General features: G+C 42.4%; 1 protein-coding gene across 1 annotated transcript in view; it reads left to right on the top strand.

Moving 5' to 3' along the window:
• The window catches only part of MPHOSPH9 (M-phase phosphoprotein 9), an 855600-nt gene that overhangs the window by 716067 nt on the left and 121768 nt on the right, over positions 1 to 17765 (top strand). The window contains exon 20 of the mRNA XM_053699773.1: positions 7590 to 7746. Within this exon, the coding sequence (XP_053555748.1) occupies positions 7590 to 7746 (157 nt within the window). The remainder of the gene's footprint in view (positions 1 to 7589; positions 7747 to 17765) is intronic.

Here is a 17765-nt window from a genome sequence, read left to right as displayed (position 1 = left end):
GCAGGTGCAGCATCAACTTCCTCTGCTTCAAAACAAGAGGGAACTTTTGCTCAATCCAAGCAGACCTGGAAACCTAACCAGTCCTGGAACAAGGGCAAGCAGGCCAGAAAGCCTGCTGCTGCCTCTAAGACAGCATGAAGGAGCGGCCCCCTATCCGACAACGGATCTAGTAGGGGGCAGACTCTCTTCGCCCAGGCGTGGGCAAGAGATGTTCAGGATCCCTGGGCGTTGGAGATCATATCTCAGGGATATCTTCTGGACTTCAAAGCTTCTCCTCCACAAGGGAGATTTCACCTTTCAAGATTATCTGCAAACCAGATAAAGAAAGAGGCATTCCTAAGCTGCGTACAAGATCTCCTTGTAATGGGAGTGATCCATCCAGTTCCGCGGACGGAACAAGGACAGGGGTTCTATTCAAATCTGTTTGTGGTTCCCAAAAAAGAGGGAACCTTCAGACCAATTTTGGATTTAAAGATCCTAAACAAATTCCTCAGAGTTCCGTCATTCAAGATGGAAACTATTCGAACCATCTTACCCATGATCCAAGAGGGTCAGTACATGACCACAGTGGACTTAAAGGATGCCTACCTTCACATTCCGATTCACAAGAATCATCATCAGTTCCTGAGGTTTGCCTTTCTAGACAGGCATTACCAATTTGTAGCTCTTCCATTTGGGTTGGCTACAGCCCCAAGAATTTTTACAAAGGTTCTGGGCTCACTTCTGGCGGTCCTAAGTCCGCGAGGCATAGCGGTGGCTCCTTACCTGGACGATATCCTGATACAGGCGTCAAGCTTTCAAATTGCCAAATCTCATACAGAGATAGTTCTGGCATTCCTGAGGTCGCATGGGTGGAAAGTGAACGAAGAAAAGAGTTCTCTCTCTCCTCTCACGAGGGTTTCCTTCCTAGGGACTCTAATAGATTCTGTAGAAATGAAAATTTACCTGACGGAGTCCAGGTTAACAAAACTTCTAAATGCTTGCCGTGTTCTTCACTCCATTCCGTGCCCCATGGTGGCTCAGTGCATGGAAGTAATCGGCTTAATGGTAGCGGCGATGGACATAGTGCCATTTGCGCGCCTGCATCTCAGACCGCTGCAATTATGCATGCTCAGTCAGTGTAATGGGGATTACACAGATTTGTCCCCTCTACTAAATCTGGATCAGGAAACCAGAGATTCTCTTCTCTGGTGGTTATCTCGGGCCCATCTGTCCAAGGGTATGACCTTTCGCAGACCAGATTGGACAATTGTAACAACAGATGCCAGCCTTCTAGGTTGGGGTGCAGTCTGGAACTCCCTGAAGGCTCAGGGTTCATGGACTCAGGAGGAGAAACTCCTCCCAATAAATATTCTGGAGTTAAGAGCAATTTTCAATGCTCTTCTGGCTTGGCCTCAGCTAGCAACACTGAGGTTCATCAGATTTCAGTCGGACAACATCACGACTGTGGCTTACATCAACCATCAAGGGGGAACCAGGAGTTCCCTAGCGATGTCAGAAGTCTCCAAGATAATTCGCTGGGCAGAGACTCACTCTTTCCACCTGTCAGCGATCCATATCCCAGGTGTAGAGAACTTGGAGGCGGATTTTCTAAGTCGTCAGACTTTTCATCCGGGGGAATGGGAACTCCATCCGGAGGTGTTTGCTCAATTGGTTCTCCGTTGGGGCAAACCAGAATTGGATCTCATGGCGTCTCGCCAGAACGCCAAGCTTCCATGTTACGGATCCAGGTCCAGGGACCCAGAAGCGGCACTGATAGATGCTCTAGCAGCGCCTTGGTTCTTCAACCTGGCTTATGTGTTTCCACCGTTTCCTCTGCTCCCTCGTCTGATTGCCAAAATCAAACAGGAAAGAGCATCAGTGATATTGATAGCGCCTGCGTGGCCACGCAGGACCTGGTATGCAGACCTAGTGGACATCTCATCCTTTCCACCATGGACTCTGCCTCTGAGACAAGACCTTCTAATACAAGGTCCTTTCAATCATCCGAATCTACTTTCTCTGAGACTGACTGCATGGAGATTGAACGCTTGATCCTATCAAAGCGTGGCTTCGCCGAGTCAGTAATTGATACCTTAATACAGGCACGAAAGCCTGTCACCAGGAAAATTTACCACAAGATATGGCGTAAATATCTTCATTGGTGTGAATCCAAGAATTACTCATGGAGTAGGGTTAGGATTCCTAGGATATTGTCCTTCCTCCAAGAGGGTTTGGACAAAGGATTATCAGCTAGTTCTTTAAAGGGACAGATTTCTGCTCTGTCTATTCTTTTACACAAGCGTCTGGCAAAAATTTACAGACGTTCAGGCATTTTGTCAGGATTTAGTTAGAATTAAGCCTGTGTTTAAACCTGTTGCTCCTCTATGGAGCTTAAACTTGGTTCTTAAAGTTCTTCATTCTATTGATATCAAAATTCTTTCATGGAAAGTTTTTTTTCTGATGGCTATTTCCTCGGCTCGAAGAGTCTCAGAGTTATCTGCCTTACATTGTGATTCTCCTTATCTGATCTTTCATTCAGATAAAGTTGTTCTGCGTAAAACACCTGGGTTTTTACCTAAGGTGGTTTCTAACAAGAATATCAATCAAGAGATTGTTGTTCCATCATTATGTCCTAATCCTTCTTCAAAGAAGGAACGTCTTTTGCATAATCTATACGTAGTCCGTGCCTTGAAGTTTTACTTACAGGCTACTAAAGATTTTCGCCAAACATCTAACCTGTTTGTTGTTTACTCTGGACAGAGGAGAGGTCAGAAGGCCTCTTCAACCTCTCTTTCTTTTTGGCTTCGGAGTATAATCCGTTTAGCCTATGAGACTGCTAGACAGCAGCCTCCTGAAAGGATTACAGCTCATTCTACTAGAGCTGTGGCTTCCACCTGGGCCTTTAAAAATGAGGCCTCTGTTGAACAGATTTGCAAGGCTGCAACTTGGTCTTCCCTTCATACTTTTTCCAAATTTGATACTTTTGCTTCTTCGGAGGCTGTTTTTGGGAGAAAGGTTCTACAGGCAGTGTTTCCTTCCGTTTAAGTTCCTGCCTTGTCCCTCCCATCATCCGTGTACTTTAGCTTTGGTATTGGTATCCCACAAGTAATGGATGATCCGTGGACTGGATACACTTAACAAGAGAAAACATAATTTATGCTTACCTGATAAATTTATTTCTCTTGTAGTGTATCCAGTCCACGACCCGCCCTGTCCTTTTCAGGCAGGTCTAAATTTTAATTAAACTACAGTCACCACTGCACCCTATGGTTTCTCCTTTCTCGGCTTGTTTCGGTCGAATGACTGGATATGGCAGTGAGGGGAGGAGCTATATAGGAGCTCTGCTGTGGGTGATCCTCTTGCAACTTCCTGTTGGGAAGGAGAATATCCCACAAGTAATGGATGATCCGTGGACTGGATACACTACAAGAGAAATAAATTTATCAGGTAAGCATAAATTATGTTTTTTTGCGGTCTTTTTTCTCAGGTTTTGGCTAGAGTTCCTGTTTTTTCGAGTTACTTCCTCAGGTGAGGAGTGTCTGACCGGAATTTTGGTTGGGGTCCTCTTCTTCAGGTCTATTTGTGGATATGGAATTGGGCTGGGGTTCCGGGTGGTGTTGGTATAGCTCTGTCTATACTTGTCCCGGTTTTTCCCTCCAGTATTCGGGTTGCGTCTGGAAGGGGTTCTTCTTTTTCTCTCTTTAGAGAGCCTGGTCCCCTTCTTATGGCTACTCGGGGCCTTTGTTTTCTGTGATGGAATGTGTTCTGGACTTCCTTTGGGGTCCGTTATTCTGGTGCTCTGACCTTGAATCAGCATTCCTGTGTAGTGCATTGATACGGGTCACTTTGTCCTTATATCTTCCACAACTGTATCTGTTGGAGAGCCCTGAGATTGCTACCTCGAGTAGTCTCTGTTCCTTTGAGGGCTGGCTCATTTTGGCTTCGTTTTAGACTCCTGTGTCGAGTTTTGTGTCTGGGGGGGCAAGGTTTCCCTTGTCTTCCGTCTTCCCTTAGGGGACTTTTGTCTCTCTGGGGGGGTGTTTCTATTTGTCCCTGGTTCAGGAATGGAGATGCCCTGGGATTGGGCTTCTGGGTTTGGTGTTCCTCTGGTTCTGGGGGGACTTTGCCCGTGTTTTTGGTTATACTCTTTCAAGGTGGCTGGGGGTGTTTCCTCCATCTCGTTCAAGGGGGGGGGGGAAATCTGTCCCTGGACTTTTTCACTGTTGTTGACAGGTTGGTCTTCCTTTTGTGGGCGGTCCTTGTTGCGGCAGTTCTGCGGTAGTTGAGGACGTCCCTGGTTATCTAAGGATCCTAAGCTGTGGTTCTGGTCATCTTTTGACTTTTCAGCTGCCTCGGTTAGATTCTCTGAATGGAATTTTCCCCCCTCCATGGAGGGGTGTTTTGTCTAGAAACTTGGTTTTTGCTGGTTCCATTTCTCCCCGAGCTGCGGGGTTCTCGTAGGGAGGGGCCTCTGTCTCTTTTTTGGTTTGAGGTGAACTCCTTGGTTCCCTCCAGCTGGGGAGCTGGTCAATGGGGTCTTTTTCCCTTTATCTGTGGCTGCACTATAGCGTGCTACTTAGTCTTTTGTGCGGTTTTCTGTTTCTCAAGATACTTTGTTCTCCTTCGGTTGCATTTGGCTGATGATTTTGGAAGACAGGGTTCTGGTTCGTTATCCCTCTACCTTGCTCTTCCTTTGGGAAGTTATTGGTCAGGGTTCCCTTATGGGGGCGTGTGTATGGGATCTGCCTTTGGGCGATAGTGCGCTTCGAGTCCTGGTAGCTTGGTGGTGTTGCATGTGGTTTTTACCCAGGTTGGGACTGTCGTTTGTGTCCTTGGGGCCCTTTTTTCTTAATTTTTTTTTGCTCCCTGCTTTTGGAAGAAGCTGGACTTTTTTATTTATGGGATGTGGTTCAGTCCTGGTGCCCTCAGATTAGGCCGCCTCCTACCCTCCCGTTCTTTGCATTAAGTGTCCTCTTTGGCTTGGGTATAATTTTCCCACAAGTAATGAATGCGGCTGTGGACTTTTTCCCATTAGGAAGAAAAACATAAATTATGCTTACCTGATAATTTCATTTTCTCCCGTGGGAAAGAGTCCATAGCCCCACGCCCGTTTTTTGATGCATTTTTTCGTGTATAGTCTTCTAGCACTCTTTCACCTTGATATTTCTTCCACTGGTCCTTGTTCCTCGGCAGAATGACTGGGGGATAGCGGAAGTGGGAGAAGTATGTGAGCCTTTGGCTGGTGTGTGTCTGCCTCCTCCTGGTGGCCAGGTTCTTATTTCCCACAAGTAATGAATGCTGCTGTGGACTCTTTCCCACGGAAGAAAATTAAATTATAAGGTAAGCATATTTATGTTTTTTGATGTAATATTTTTCCCTTGCAACAATTACCGTACTTATTTGGCTGTGATCAAGTAATATTTGCAGTGACATTCTGAACTAGAAGGTTATACTGTTTTGTGGTTGGAGATGTCTACTCTCTCCATATACATATTTGAGAATACATTACTCCTCTAGCAGCAAATATATACTGATAAAGGCAGATGTAGGATATCTAACATGTGTTTCTCTTTGTCTGTACAATATCACAGGCAAATTAATGCATAATGTAACAAGGTAAATAATTATATAGTTCAATCCAAGTGATAAGTGTGTAGTGTAGCTGAAACACATATACTGCTAAGTTGAAATAGTTTTTACTACTCAAGCACAGTCTAGGACAGTGATGGGGAAACTTGGCACCCCAGATGTTTCAGAACTATCTTTCCCATGATACTTAGGCACTCTGCAGTCCAGTCGAACATCATGGGAAATGTAGTTCTGAAACTACTGGAGTGCAAAGGTTCATCATCACTGGTCTAGAATATTATGCTTACACTTAATAGGAAATATGGGTAGACTTGATAGACTTATGGGGGCATATTTAAGAAGGTGCGAGCGATGATCCGATATATTGCGGATCATGCCCGCCACACACCGATAAATGCCTACAACATCTACTCAACATTTCCAAGATTTGACCTTTTCTGTGCGCTAACACCACAAAGCAAATAATCCACTCCCTTGTTATTTCCCGACTTGACTACTGCAATAACCTACTTACTGGCCTTCCTCTTTCCCGCCTCTCCCCTCTTCAATCCATCCTAAATGCCTCTGCCAGACTGATCTACCTTTCCCGTCGCTCTGTATATGCTGCACCTCTCTGTGAGTCCCTTCATTGGCTCCCCATACACAGCAGAATTAAATTCAAAATTCTCACCCTTGCATACAAAGCACTCACCAACTCCGCTCCCCTCTACCTATCCTCTCTAATCAAAAAGTATACTCCAGCCCACCCACTAAGATCCAATAATGACCTGCTCCTTGCATCTGCGACTATCACCTCCTCTCATGCTAGACTGCAGGACTTCTGTCGTGCAGCACCTACCTTCTGGAACACTCTCCCTCGTGCTGTCAGGCTTTGCCCAAATCTTTCTTCCTTTAAATGCTCTCTGAAGACTTTTCTGTTCAGAGAAGCCTGCCACCCAACTCAATAATATTCCTTTTATCTAACAACATTTCCCTCCTCTAACTCTGCATTAACATCTTTCTCAATCTTGCAGTCCTCACCTCATGTTTCTCAACCTCCTACCCTTCTAGATTATCCCACAGGAATAGGGCCCTCGATTCCTCCTGTATGTGTTTGTAAATTCTGTCCCTCTCTTAGTCTTAGAAGTTTTATACTATTGTTTTATTTAAATAATCTGTATCCATGGACAGCGCTGCGGAATATGATGGCGCTTCATAAATAAAGTATAATAATAATAATACAACATACGCTGTCAGCATTTATCATTGCACCAGCAGTTCTTGTGAACTGCTGGTGCAATACCGCCCCCTGCAGATTTGTGGCCAATCGGCCGCTAGCAGGGGGTGTCAATCAACCCGATCGTATTGGATCGGGTTGATTTTCGGCAATGTCTGTCCGTGGCCTCAGAGCAGACGGACAGGTTATAGAGCAGCTGTCTTTAGACCGCTCCTTTATAACTTGTGTTTCTGGCGAGTCTGAAGGCTCGCCAGAAACACGGGGCATTAAGCTCCATACAGAGTTGATAAATAGGCCCATGGTTTTTATCTGTCATCAAAATCTCTGTTTATATGGCAGACAAGGTACCTGGAATAAGAGGCACTGCAAGGCTTAAGCAAACTTTGGCAGATTACTAAGTGCACAGTTCAATAAGCAGGAAAATAGTATTCAATCAATTTTTGATTAAACTGTAGCAGTTTCCTATAAACACAGTCTGAAAGTACAGCAGAGTAATACAGAGGAATTCAGTGGTAGTACAGATAATCAAGCTGGACTAAAGAGTCATTCATCCATTCAAGCATAGACAGAATTGTGATTTAATGAAAATATTAATATTATTTTATTCTTTGCATATATTTTTATCTTATCAGCAGAACTATAGGAAAATTATATTCAAAATGTAAAGTTGTTACCTAATAGTCGGTTCTTTGAAATGCCACGCTATCAGCTGTTTTCAATTATGCATTTTAATTATATGCCCAAATTGATGCATTTATGTTTGTTTTGTTTGCCATGTTTGATAGTCTTCATACCTTTTTAGATGTGATATTGCTTGGGGTGATTCATCATCTTTTAAGGATCCAAGTCCCAGGAAGAGACTCCAGTTTGGTTCTCTAGAAGACACAGACGGTAACTTTGCTTTATGTATAAAGATACTCCAGTATGCCTCACTAGAACACTTAAAATGTATATTGCTGGTATGTTTAACTAGCAGCTGTGAACACTATTGCTTGTGCTGGCACTTTAAGATCATTTTAGGCAGCTGTACATAGCAGATCTGGCCTCAATTCTTTCTATGATGTTAACAAAAAGCAGCTGCAAAATGCGCCATATGAGCCTCATTTAAGAATGATACCCTGAAACAATAATCTTGCAGGGAAAGGAAAGGTGTGCACAGAAGAAGAGCCAAGCTAATGTGGGTGTTTGAGTGCATTCTGCAGAAGCTATGGCCTTGATAGCACCTTCCGTATATGGAAATGCCCAGGGGGAACTTGCTGCAAACAAAAACTATGCCTGAAATAAAGGGGTTAATGAAGGTTAAAACATAAATGGAAAGAGTCCACAACTGAATTCATTACTTTTGGGAGTTCAGAAACTGGCCACCAGGAGGAGGCAAAGACACCCCAGCCAAAGACTTAAAGGGCCAGTAAACTTAGAAAACAATGTTATATAACTCTACTGAGCGGGTCTGGTTTTCCCTCTGAGCGCATCTGGGCAGCTGTCTAGTCACAGCCCGGCCCGACCGCGCCATTACACTCAATGTAGCTCGCTCTTGCTCAATCTGACAGGGCGGGTCAGAAAATCCCTCTTTTTTTAATAAAAATTCACAGGCAATATTATGTTATATAAAGCTAGCACTAATATAATGTTATATAATTCTGCACTATGTGCAGAATTATATAACATTATTTTCTAGGTTTACTGGCCCTTTAAATACTCCTCCCACTTTCCTCATCCCCCAGTCAATCTTTGCCTTTCGTCATAAGAAGATTACTTTCATGTAAGCTTTGGCTGCATTATATTATATTTAGAAACTTATGTTAGTTCATACTGTTTTATGTCCTTTTAAGTTACAGTGCTCCCAGGAGTTCTCTACCTGCTCATACTTGTGTGCTACAATTATTTTGACAGTAGTGCACATGAGCAGGGCCAAGCTAATTTGATGTTTAAAGTACAGCAGACTCAGGAGCACTATTGCTCATGTTAACTACTATTTCCTTTTTATTAATTCTTCTTCTGGGCTTCATATCTCTTCTTGCACTCTGTGTGTCCCATTTATGCTATCTCATTCTTCTATAAGTTTAAAGAAGCAAATTAATGTGAAATCAAATTAATTTTAAAATTAATGTGAAAGTCAAACATTGCATCAAGCCTCTGCCTCCAGCATTAAGGTTTGGGCAGTGTTCACAACCTACATCAGTTTCTCAAGATGGGGAGCTGTTTGTAATAACCTTATCAGACAAGTATTGTTTTCTTTCTAATTACACAGTGAGTCCACGGATCATCAGTAATTACTGTTGGGAATATCACTCCTGGCCAGCAGGAGGAGGCAAAGAGCACCACAGCAAAGCTGTTAAGTATCACTTCCCTACCCATAATCCCCAGTCATTCTCTTTGCCTGCAGTGCAAGGAAGAGGTGAAGTTTAGGTGTCTGTTGAGAATTTTTCTTCAATCAAGATTTTATTATTTTAAAGCAGAGCAGGTTTACTCTGATCTCTTCTGGGGTCTAGCCGTAGTTCACGTCAGTCTCTTCAGTAGGGCAGTGGTGGCTTTTGAGCACTTGGGAACTTGTGAGGTACAATCCTCACTGCAATTTATCAAGATTTTTCTACCCTAGTACTGTAGATGCACAATAAATAGTAAGAGTGTATGATATTCCCTCATTTGGCGGAGCACCTCCCTTGGTGCTGCAGTGGCAAGCTGGGATCAATATGGTCACCCAGTAGACTTAATACTGAACTCACAGTCGTCCAATAACGGATTAAAGGTGTAAAAGGTAAATATAAACTGGCAGCAAGTTGTAAGTAATAAAACTTACTTTATTTAAAAGATTAAAATAGTTAGAAACGCGTTTCTCAGCCAACCAGTGGCTATTTCATCAGGCTTAGTAAAAAATGGTATAAAACACTTGCTATATATGCCAAACAAACAAATCTAGATAATTAGTAAAATGAACAACACCTGAGAACATGCTGTGTAAGTCATAACCAATCAAATAAGGAGGTATTCTCTAACATCACAATTAGTCAATGCACAAATACATAAACACAATATGTTGATGCACAAATACATAAACACAATATCAATACAAAATATATAATAATAATGAAACTAATTCAAAATATGACGTGTATATCCAATGATAGTCTGGATCGTCATCCTAGATTATATATTTATTCTGAGCACATAGTGTGTAAATGAGAGGTTAAAGTAGGTATTTCATCCATCCTATAAACTTTACAAACCCAGCTAGAAAAATTAGAAAAAAGGGACATTCTGGCAATATTGCTCAATACCCTATGTATGCATTAATACTCTCTCATATCTATATCTCATGTGACTTAGATCCTTTAACTGTATGGTGATGATTAATGAAATACCTGCAATCGAAGAGATACACATATATATATATATATCTCTCTTATAGGAGCAGTCGTCATAAATGTCTGAGGGGAGCAGTTTCGTCAGTGTAACTTGTCCAGCCGATTTTAGCAAACATATATATAAAATAGGTAGATTGGTCAGGTTATACATCGATGTATTAATGTTTGTATCAAACGCTGTAGCCAGATGCTCGATACTTTCGTTACGTGGGAGGGTAATATGACGTAATTGATGTGTGGCAACTATTGATAGGGTTAGCGAGACCTTGTGTGATTGGCCAAAAAGTCAAAACATCATAGTAGAGGGCGGGGTTTAAACGGACCCAAATATAAAATAATGGTAATTGTAAAGTAACCGGTGCATTACAATGATACAACACTCGTTTAGCACAAAAGTGATATGGGCATTATTGGATATAGTATGATTATGTAGGAATCAGTGATGTTTAAGTACATATTGTGTCGCAAAGTTGCGAGAGATTGTGTAACCCCTAAGAGGGTGTATGAAATAGGTGACAAAATAAGTACCTGACTATTATGATTAAAGGTCAGGTGTAGAAGTGTAGTAACGTTTAAGAAGCGTAACTAATGGTAATATGGTGACGAGACAGGATACATGATTGGCCTAGAGATCAATCATCACTGTGGTAGGAGTGACTATAGCGGACCAAGTATTTTAACTAAATTAGATTATATTTGGCTAAACTCATTCGGGCATATGTATCAAGCTCCGGAAGGTGCTTGATGCCCCGTGTTTCTGGCGAGCCTGCAGGCTCGCCAGAAACAGCAGTTATAAAGCAGCTGTCACAAAGACTGCTGCTCCATAACCTGTCCGCCTGCTCTGAGCAGGCGGACAGACATCGCCGGAAATCAACCCGATCGAGTATGATCGGGTTGATTGACACCCCCCTGCTGGCAGCCCATTGGCCGCGAGTCTGCAGGGGGCGGCGTTGCACCAGCAGCTCTTGTGAGCTACTGGTGCAATGCTGAATACAGCGAGCGTATTGCTCACCGTATTCAGCGAGGTCTATCGAACCTGATCCTCACTGTCGGATCAGGTCCGACAGACCTTGATTACTATGGGCCATTGTGTGTATTATTAAATAAAATAAAATAGAGGGCCCAAATGAGCATATAGACCCAATTGAGATTAAGATTGGCTGTCAGCAAGTGATGACCTGTGACTAACGTTAGACAGTCCAAATGAGACTGATATCTAACATAGTGTGAACTGTGTCGTATATGATATAATACATAGTGATGAGTGCCTATTAGGATGACAATACGTTCCTAATCAATACTATGAGAAATGTGAGGCACTGTGGACTGTGTTGGGGAGAATTTAATTTTGGTGGCTCAGTATTTTTACACTCCGGTTAGGATCCGGGCTGTATTGTTGGGTATAGTTATCTGAGAATCATGTGTTAAGCGTGTGTATTAGGATACTAGGCTCCGTTATGCCTGCGGGTCCGCTCATTACTAAATGGGGGAGGTTCCCTGCTAGGGAGCGGGTAATCCTGCTGGCGCGCTTTCTGGGTCTCTGTCGGCTGCAGTGTATGATGCAGTTGTCAGCTTCATTGTTAGTGCTGCCGTTGCAAGTCTGGATCGGATTGTCGGCAATATAATTTCAGGCTGCAGGACAGGCAGGCACCTCAGTAAAACTGCTGAGGTGTTTGGGTGCCTGGGGTTTTTGTTTTCAAGGGCTAGTGTGATTGTAACAATATTTCTCTTGTTAAGTGTATCCAGTCCACGGATCATCCATTACTTATGGGATATTCTCCTTCCCAACAGGAAGTTGCAAGAGATCACCCATAGCAGAGTTGCTATATAGCCCCTCCCCTAACTGCCATATCCAGTCATTCTCTTGCAAGTCTCAACATAGAAGGAGGTCCGCGAGAGGAGTGGTGTTTTATACTTAATTTATTTCTTCAATCAAAAGTTTGTTATTTTTAAATGGCACCGGAGTGTGCTGTTTTTCTCTCAGGCAGTATTTGGAAGAAGAATCTGCCTGCGTTTTTCTATGATCTTAGCAGAAGTAACTAAGATCCACTGGCTGTTTTCTCACAGATTCTGAGGAGTGAGGTAAACTTCAGATGGGGGACAGCGTGCGGGTTTTCCTGCAAATGAGGTATGTGCAGTAAAATATTTTTCTAAGGAATGGAATTGACTAAGAAGATGCTGCTATTACCAAGTTAATGTAAGTAAAGCCTTAATGCAGTGAAAGTGACTGTTAGCAGGCTTATTAATGTATGTGCAGTAAAACTATTTTCTAAGGAATGGTATTGACTAAGAAAATGTTGCTGTTATCAAATTAATATAAGTAAAGCCTTAATGCAGTGAAAGCGACTGTTAGCAGGCTTATTAATGTATGTGCAGTAAAGTAATTTTCTAAGGAATGGAATTGACTATGAAAATGCTGCTGATACTGAAATAATCCAGATTCCAAAATCGTTTATAGGTAAGGTAATCCACAGCTCAGCTGTGGCAGTTTTGTTGTACCTGTTAAAAAACGTCTATGTCGTTTTTTTTATCTGTTTTTTGCATTAAGGGGTTAATCATCCATTTGCAAGAGGGTGCAATGCTCTGTGAACTTATTACATATACTGTAAAAATTTCGTTTGATTTACTGCCTTTTTACAATGTTTTTAAAATGCTGACAAAATTTGTTTCTCTTAAAGACACAGTAACGTTTTTTATATTTGCTTGTTAACTTGATTTAAAGTGTTTTCCAAGCTTACTAGTCTCATTATTAGTCTGTTCTAACATGTCTGACATAGAGGAAGCTCTGTGTTCATTATGTTTAAAAGCCATGGTGGAACCCCATTTTAGAATGTGTACCAGATGTACTGATTTCATGTTAAACAATAAAGATCATTTTTTTTGTCTTTAATAACATTATCACCAGAGGATTCTGTCGAGGGGGAAGTTATGCCGACTAACTCTCCCCACGTGTCAGACCCTTTGACTCCCGCTTTAGGGACTCACGCTCAAATGGCGCCAAGTGGTTCAAGGGCGCCCATAGCGTTTATTTTATCAGAGATTTCTGTCGAGGGGGAAGTTATGCCGTCTAACTCTCCCCACGTGTCAGACTCTTCGACTCCCGCTCCAGGGATTCACGCTCAAATGGCGCCTAGTACATCAAGGGCGCTTATAGCGTTTACTTTACAAGACATGGCGAAGGTTATGAATAATACTCTGGAAGCGGTATTAGTCAGACTACCTGAAATTAAAGGAAAGCGAGATAGCTCTGGGGATAGATACAGAGCATACAGATGCGTCAAGAACCATGTCTGTTACTGCCTCACTATATGCAGTGGGTCATATTTGTGATTCAGGGGAGATGTTTTAACCTGATTCCGATATTTCTATATTTAAAATGTATGCTTAAGATCTTTCACTTGTTGCTCAGGGAGGTTTTAGCAGCTCTGAATGACTGGTTTACAATTACAGTGCTAGAAATTGTGTAGACTGAATAGATACTATACAGTGCCGGTGTGTACTGATGTTTCTTTCAATACCTAAAGAGGTTTACAGAAATTATTAATAAGGAATGGGATAGACCAGGTGTTCCGTTCTCTTCCCCTCCTATTTTTAGAAAACTGTTTCTAATAGATGCCACCTCACGGGAACTTATGGCAGACGGTCCCTAAGGTGGAGAGAAGAGTTTCTACTCTAGCTAAGCGTATCACTAGCCCTGTCGAGGACAGTTGTGCTTTTTTAGAAAATGTTTATTCAACAAGGTTTTATCCTGTAGCCCCTTGCATGCATTGCTTTTGTCACTGCTGCTGCGGCGTTCTGGTTTGAGTCTCTGGTTGAGGCTTTACAGGTAGCGACTCCATTGAATGAATACTTGACAAGCTTAGAGCACTTAAGCTAGCCAATTCCTTTTTTTTCTGATGCCTTGTTTTCTTTTGACTAAACTAACGGCTAAGAATTCTGTTTTTAATATGCTGGCGCGCACAGCGCTAGGGCTTATATTATGGTCAGCTGTCGTGACTTTAATAAATAAGCTACTTAACTCCCTTTCAAGGGGCAGACCCTATTCGGGCCTGGTTTGAAGGAGATTATTACTAATATCACTGGAGGAAAAGGTAATGCCCTTCCTCAGGAACAAAAAAGTCTAATTTTCGAAACTCCAGGACGGTCTGGTGATAACCAGACCTGGAACAAAGATAAGCAGGCCAAGGAGCCTGCTGCTACCTCTAAGACAGCAGGTAGAACGGCTCCCTATCCGGTAACGGACCCTGTAGGGGGCAGACTTTCATCTTTCGCCCAGGCGTGGACGTGGAGAGAGGCCCAGGATCCCTGGGCATTGAAAATTATATCCCAGAGATATCTTCTGGATTTAAAAACTTCCCCCAAAGAAGGGGAGATTTCACCTTTCACAGTTATCTGCAAACCAGATAAATAAAGAGGCATTCTTACACTGTGTACGAGACCCATCCAGTTCCAGGGGAGGAACAGGGATAGAGTTTTTACTCAAATCTGTTTGTGGTTCCCAAGGAGAGGGAACCTTCAAATCTATTTTCGATTTAAAGATCTTAAACAAATTCCTCAGAATTCCATCATTTAAGTTGGAAACTATTCGTACCATCTTAACTATGATCCAGGAGAGTCACTAGAGGGCTACAATGGATTTGAAGGATGCTTATCCTCACATTACGATGCAGAAAGATTACCATCGGTTTTTCAGGTTGCCTTTTTAAACAGGCATTACCAGTTTTGTAGTTCTTTCCTTTAGGGTTAACTACAGCCCCAAGAATCTTTATAGAGGTTCTGGGGTCGCTTTGGCGGTTCTTAGGCCGCGGGGCATAGAAGTGGCCCCTTATTTAGACGACATCCTGATACAGGCGTCAAACATCCAAGTTGCCAAGTCTCATACGGACGTAGTACTGGCATTTCTGAGATCGCAGGGGTGGAAAAGTGAACAGGAAGAGTTCTCTATCCCCAATCTCAAGGGTTTCCCTCCTAGGGATTCTGATAGATTTTGTAGAAATGAAAATTTACCTGACGGAGTCCAGGTTGTCAAAGTTTCTAAATTTCTGTTGTGTTCTTCATCCATCCGCGCCCTTTGGTGGCTCAGTATATGAATGTAATTGGCTTAATGGTAGTGGCAAGGGACATAGTACCGTTTGCACGCCTTCATTTCAGACCGCTGCAACTATGCAGACTCAGTCAGAGGAACGGGGATTACACAGATTTGTTCTCCTGTTAAATCTGGACCAAGAGAACAGAGATTCTCTTCTCTGGGGACTATCTCGGGTCCATCTGTCCAAGGGTATGACTTTCCGCAGGTCAGATGGGACAATTGTTACAACAGATGCCAGCCTTTTAGGTTGGGATACAGTCTGGAACTCCCTGAAGGCTCAGGGATAGTGGACTCAGGTGGAGACCCTCCTGCTAAGGTATATTCTGGAACTGGGAGCGGTATTCCATGCTCTGAGGTATTCCAAACTCTGAGGTACATCATTTTTCAGTCGGACAATATCACGACTGTGGCTTACATCATCCATCAAGGGGGAACATAGTTTCCTAGCGATGTTAGCAGTCTTAAAATAATTCTCTGGACAGAGACTCTCTCTTGTCTGTCAGCTATCCATATCCCAGGTGTTGAGAACTGGCAGGCGGATTTTCTAAGTCATCAGACTTTTCATCTGGAGGAGTGAGATTCCCTCCGGAGGTGTTTACACAAGATCAAGCAGGAGAGTGCTTTGGTGTTTTTGGCAGCGCCTGCGTGGCCACGCAGGACCTGGTATACAGATCTGGTGGACATGTCATCCTTTCCACCACGGTCTCTGTTTCTGAGACAGGACCCTCTACCTCAGGGTCTTTTCAACCATCTAAATATAACTAATCTGAGATGGACTGCCTGGAGACTGAACGCTTGATGTTATCAAAGCATGACTTCTCCGAGTCAGTCATTGATACCTTAATACAGGCATGAAATCCTGTTTCTAGGAAAATTAACATAGATATGGTGTAAATATCTTATTGTTATGAATCCAAGGGTTACTCATGGAGTAAATTCGGGATTCCAAGGATATTATCTTTTCTCCACGATGATTTTGAGAAAAGGATTGTCAGCTAGTTCCTTAAAAGGACAGATTTCTACTCTGTCTATTCTTTTGCACAAGCGTCTGGCAGGTATTCTAGATGTTCAGGCATTGGTCAGGTTTTGGTTAGAACCAAGCCTGTGTTTAAAACTGTTGCTCCGCCATGGAGCTTAAACCTGGTTCTTAGGGTTCTTCAAGGAGTTCCGTTTGAACCTTTTTCATTCCATAGATATCAAACTTTTATCTTGGAAAGTTCCTTTTTGGTAGCTATTCCTCGGCTCGTAGAGTCTCCGAGTTATCTGCGTTACAATGTAATTCTCCTTATCTGGTCCTCCGTACGGATAAGGTGGTCCTGTGTACCAACCTGGGTTTTTACCTAAGGTGGTATCTAACAAGAATATCACTCAAGAAATTGTTGTTCCATTCTTGTACCCTTATCCTTCTTCAAAGAAGGAACATCTATTACACAATTTGGACGTGGTTCGTCCTTTAAAGTTTTACTTACAAGCTACTACAGATCTTCATCAAACATTCACCTTGTTTGTTGTCTATTCTGGTCAGAGGAGAGGTCAAAGACTTCAGCAACCTCTCTGTCTTTTGGTTTTACAAAAAGCACAATTCATTTAGCTTAGGAGACTGCTGGACAGCAGCCTCCTGAAGGGATTACAGCTCATTCTACTAGAGCTATGGTTTTCACTTGGGCCTTTTTTTTAAATGAGGCTTCTGTTGAACAGATTTACAAGACGGAGTCTTGGTCTGCATTTTATACTTTTTCAAATCTCTTCGGAGGCTATTTTTGGGAGAAAGGGTTTTTATAGGCAGCGATAACTTCCGTTTAAGTACCTGCCTTGTCCCTCCCATCATCCGTGTACTTTAGCTTTGGTATTGGTATCCCATAAGTAATGGATGATCCGTGGACTGGATGCACTTAACAAGAGAAAACATAATTTATACTTACCTGATAAATTTATTTCTCTTGTAGTGTATCCAGTCCACGGCCCGCCCTGTCATTTGAAGGCAGGTAATTTTTTCATTTAAACTACAGTCACCACTGCACCCTATGGTTTTTCCTTTCTCTGCATGTTTTGGGTCGAATGACTGGATATGGCAGTTAGGGGAGGGGCTATATAGCAACTCTGCTATGGGTGATCTCTTGCAACTTCCTGTTGGGAAGGAGAATATCCCATAAGTAATGGATGATCCGTGGACTGGATACACTACAAGAGAAATAAATTTATCAGGTAAGTATAAATTATGTTTTATTCAATATTTGAACAATATTTAAATGCGCAGTATTTTTTTTTAAGTGCAAATAAATTGTTTATTTTTTCTCTTGTCATTTTTATTAAAATGGACCAAGAAGCCTTAAAGATTGTTACATGTCAACTTTGTTATGATTCTCAGATGGAACCCCCAGTTCATTTTTGTTCCGCTTGTATAGTGAGAACTTTAAGTTATAGAGAAAAGATTTTAGATTTTGAGCCACTATTAGCTAAGGTGGATGCTGTTCAGGTGGCTCCTGAAGTAGATATGCCGCAGCTTTCTCCTCAAGCATCCCAA

This window comes from Bombina bombina, chromosome 2, assembly GCF_027579735.1.
Source record: "Bombina bombina isolate aBomBom1 chromosome 2, aBomBom1.pri, whole genome shotgun sequence".
Lineage (NCBI taxonomy): Eukaryota > Metazoa > Chordata > Amphibia > Anura > Bombinatoridae > Bombina > Bombina bombina.
Note: the sequence above shows the minus strand (reverse complement) of the source record. Positions and strands in the feature narration are given on the sequence as shown.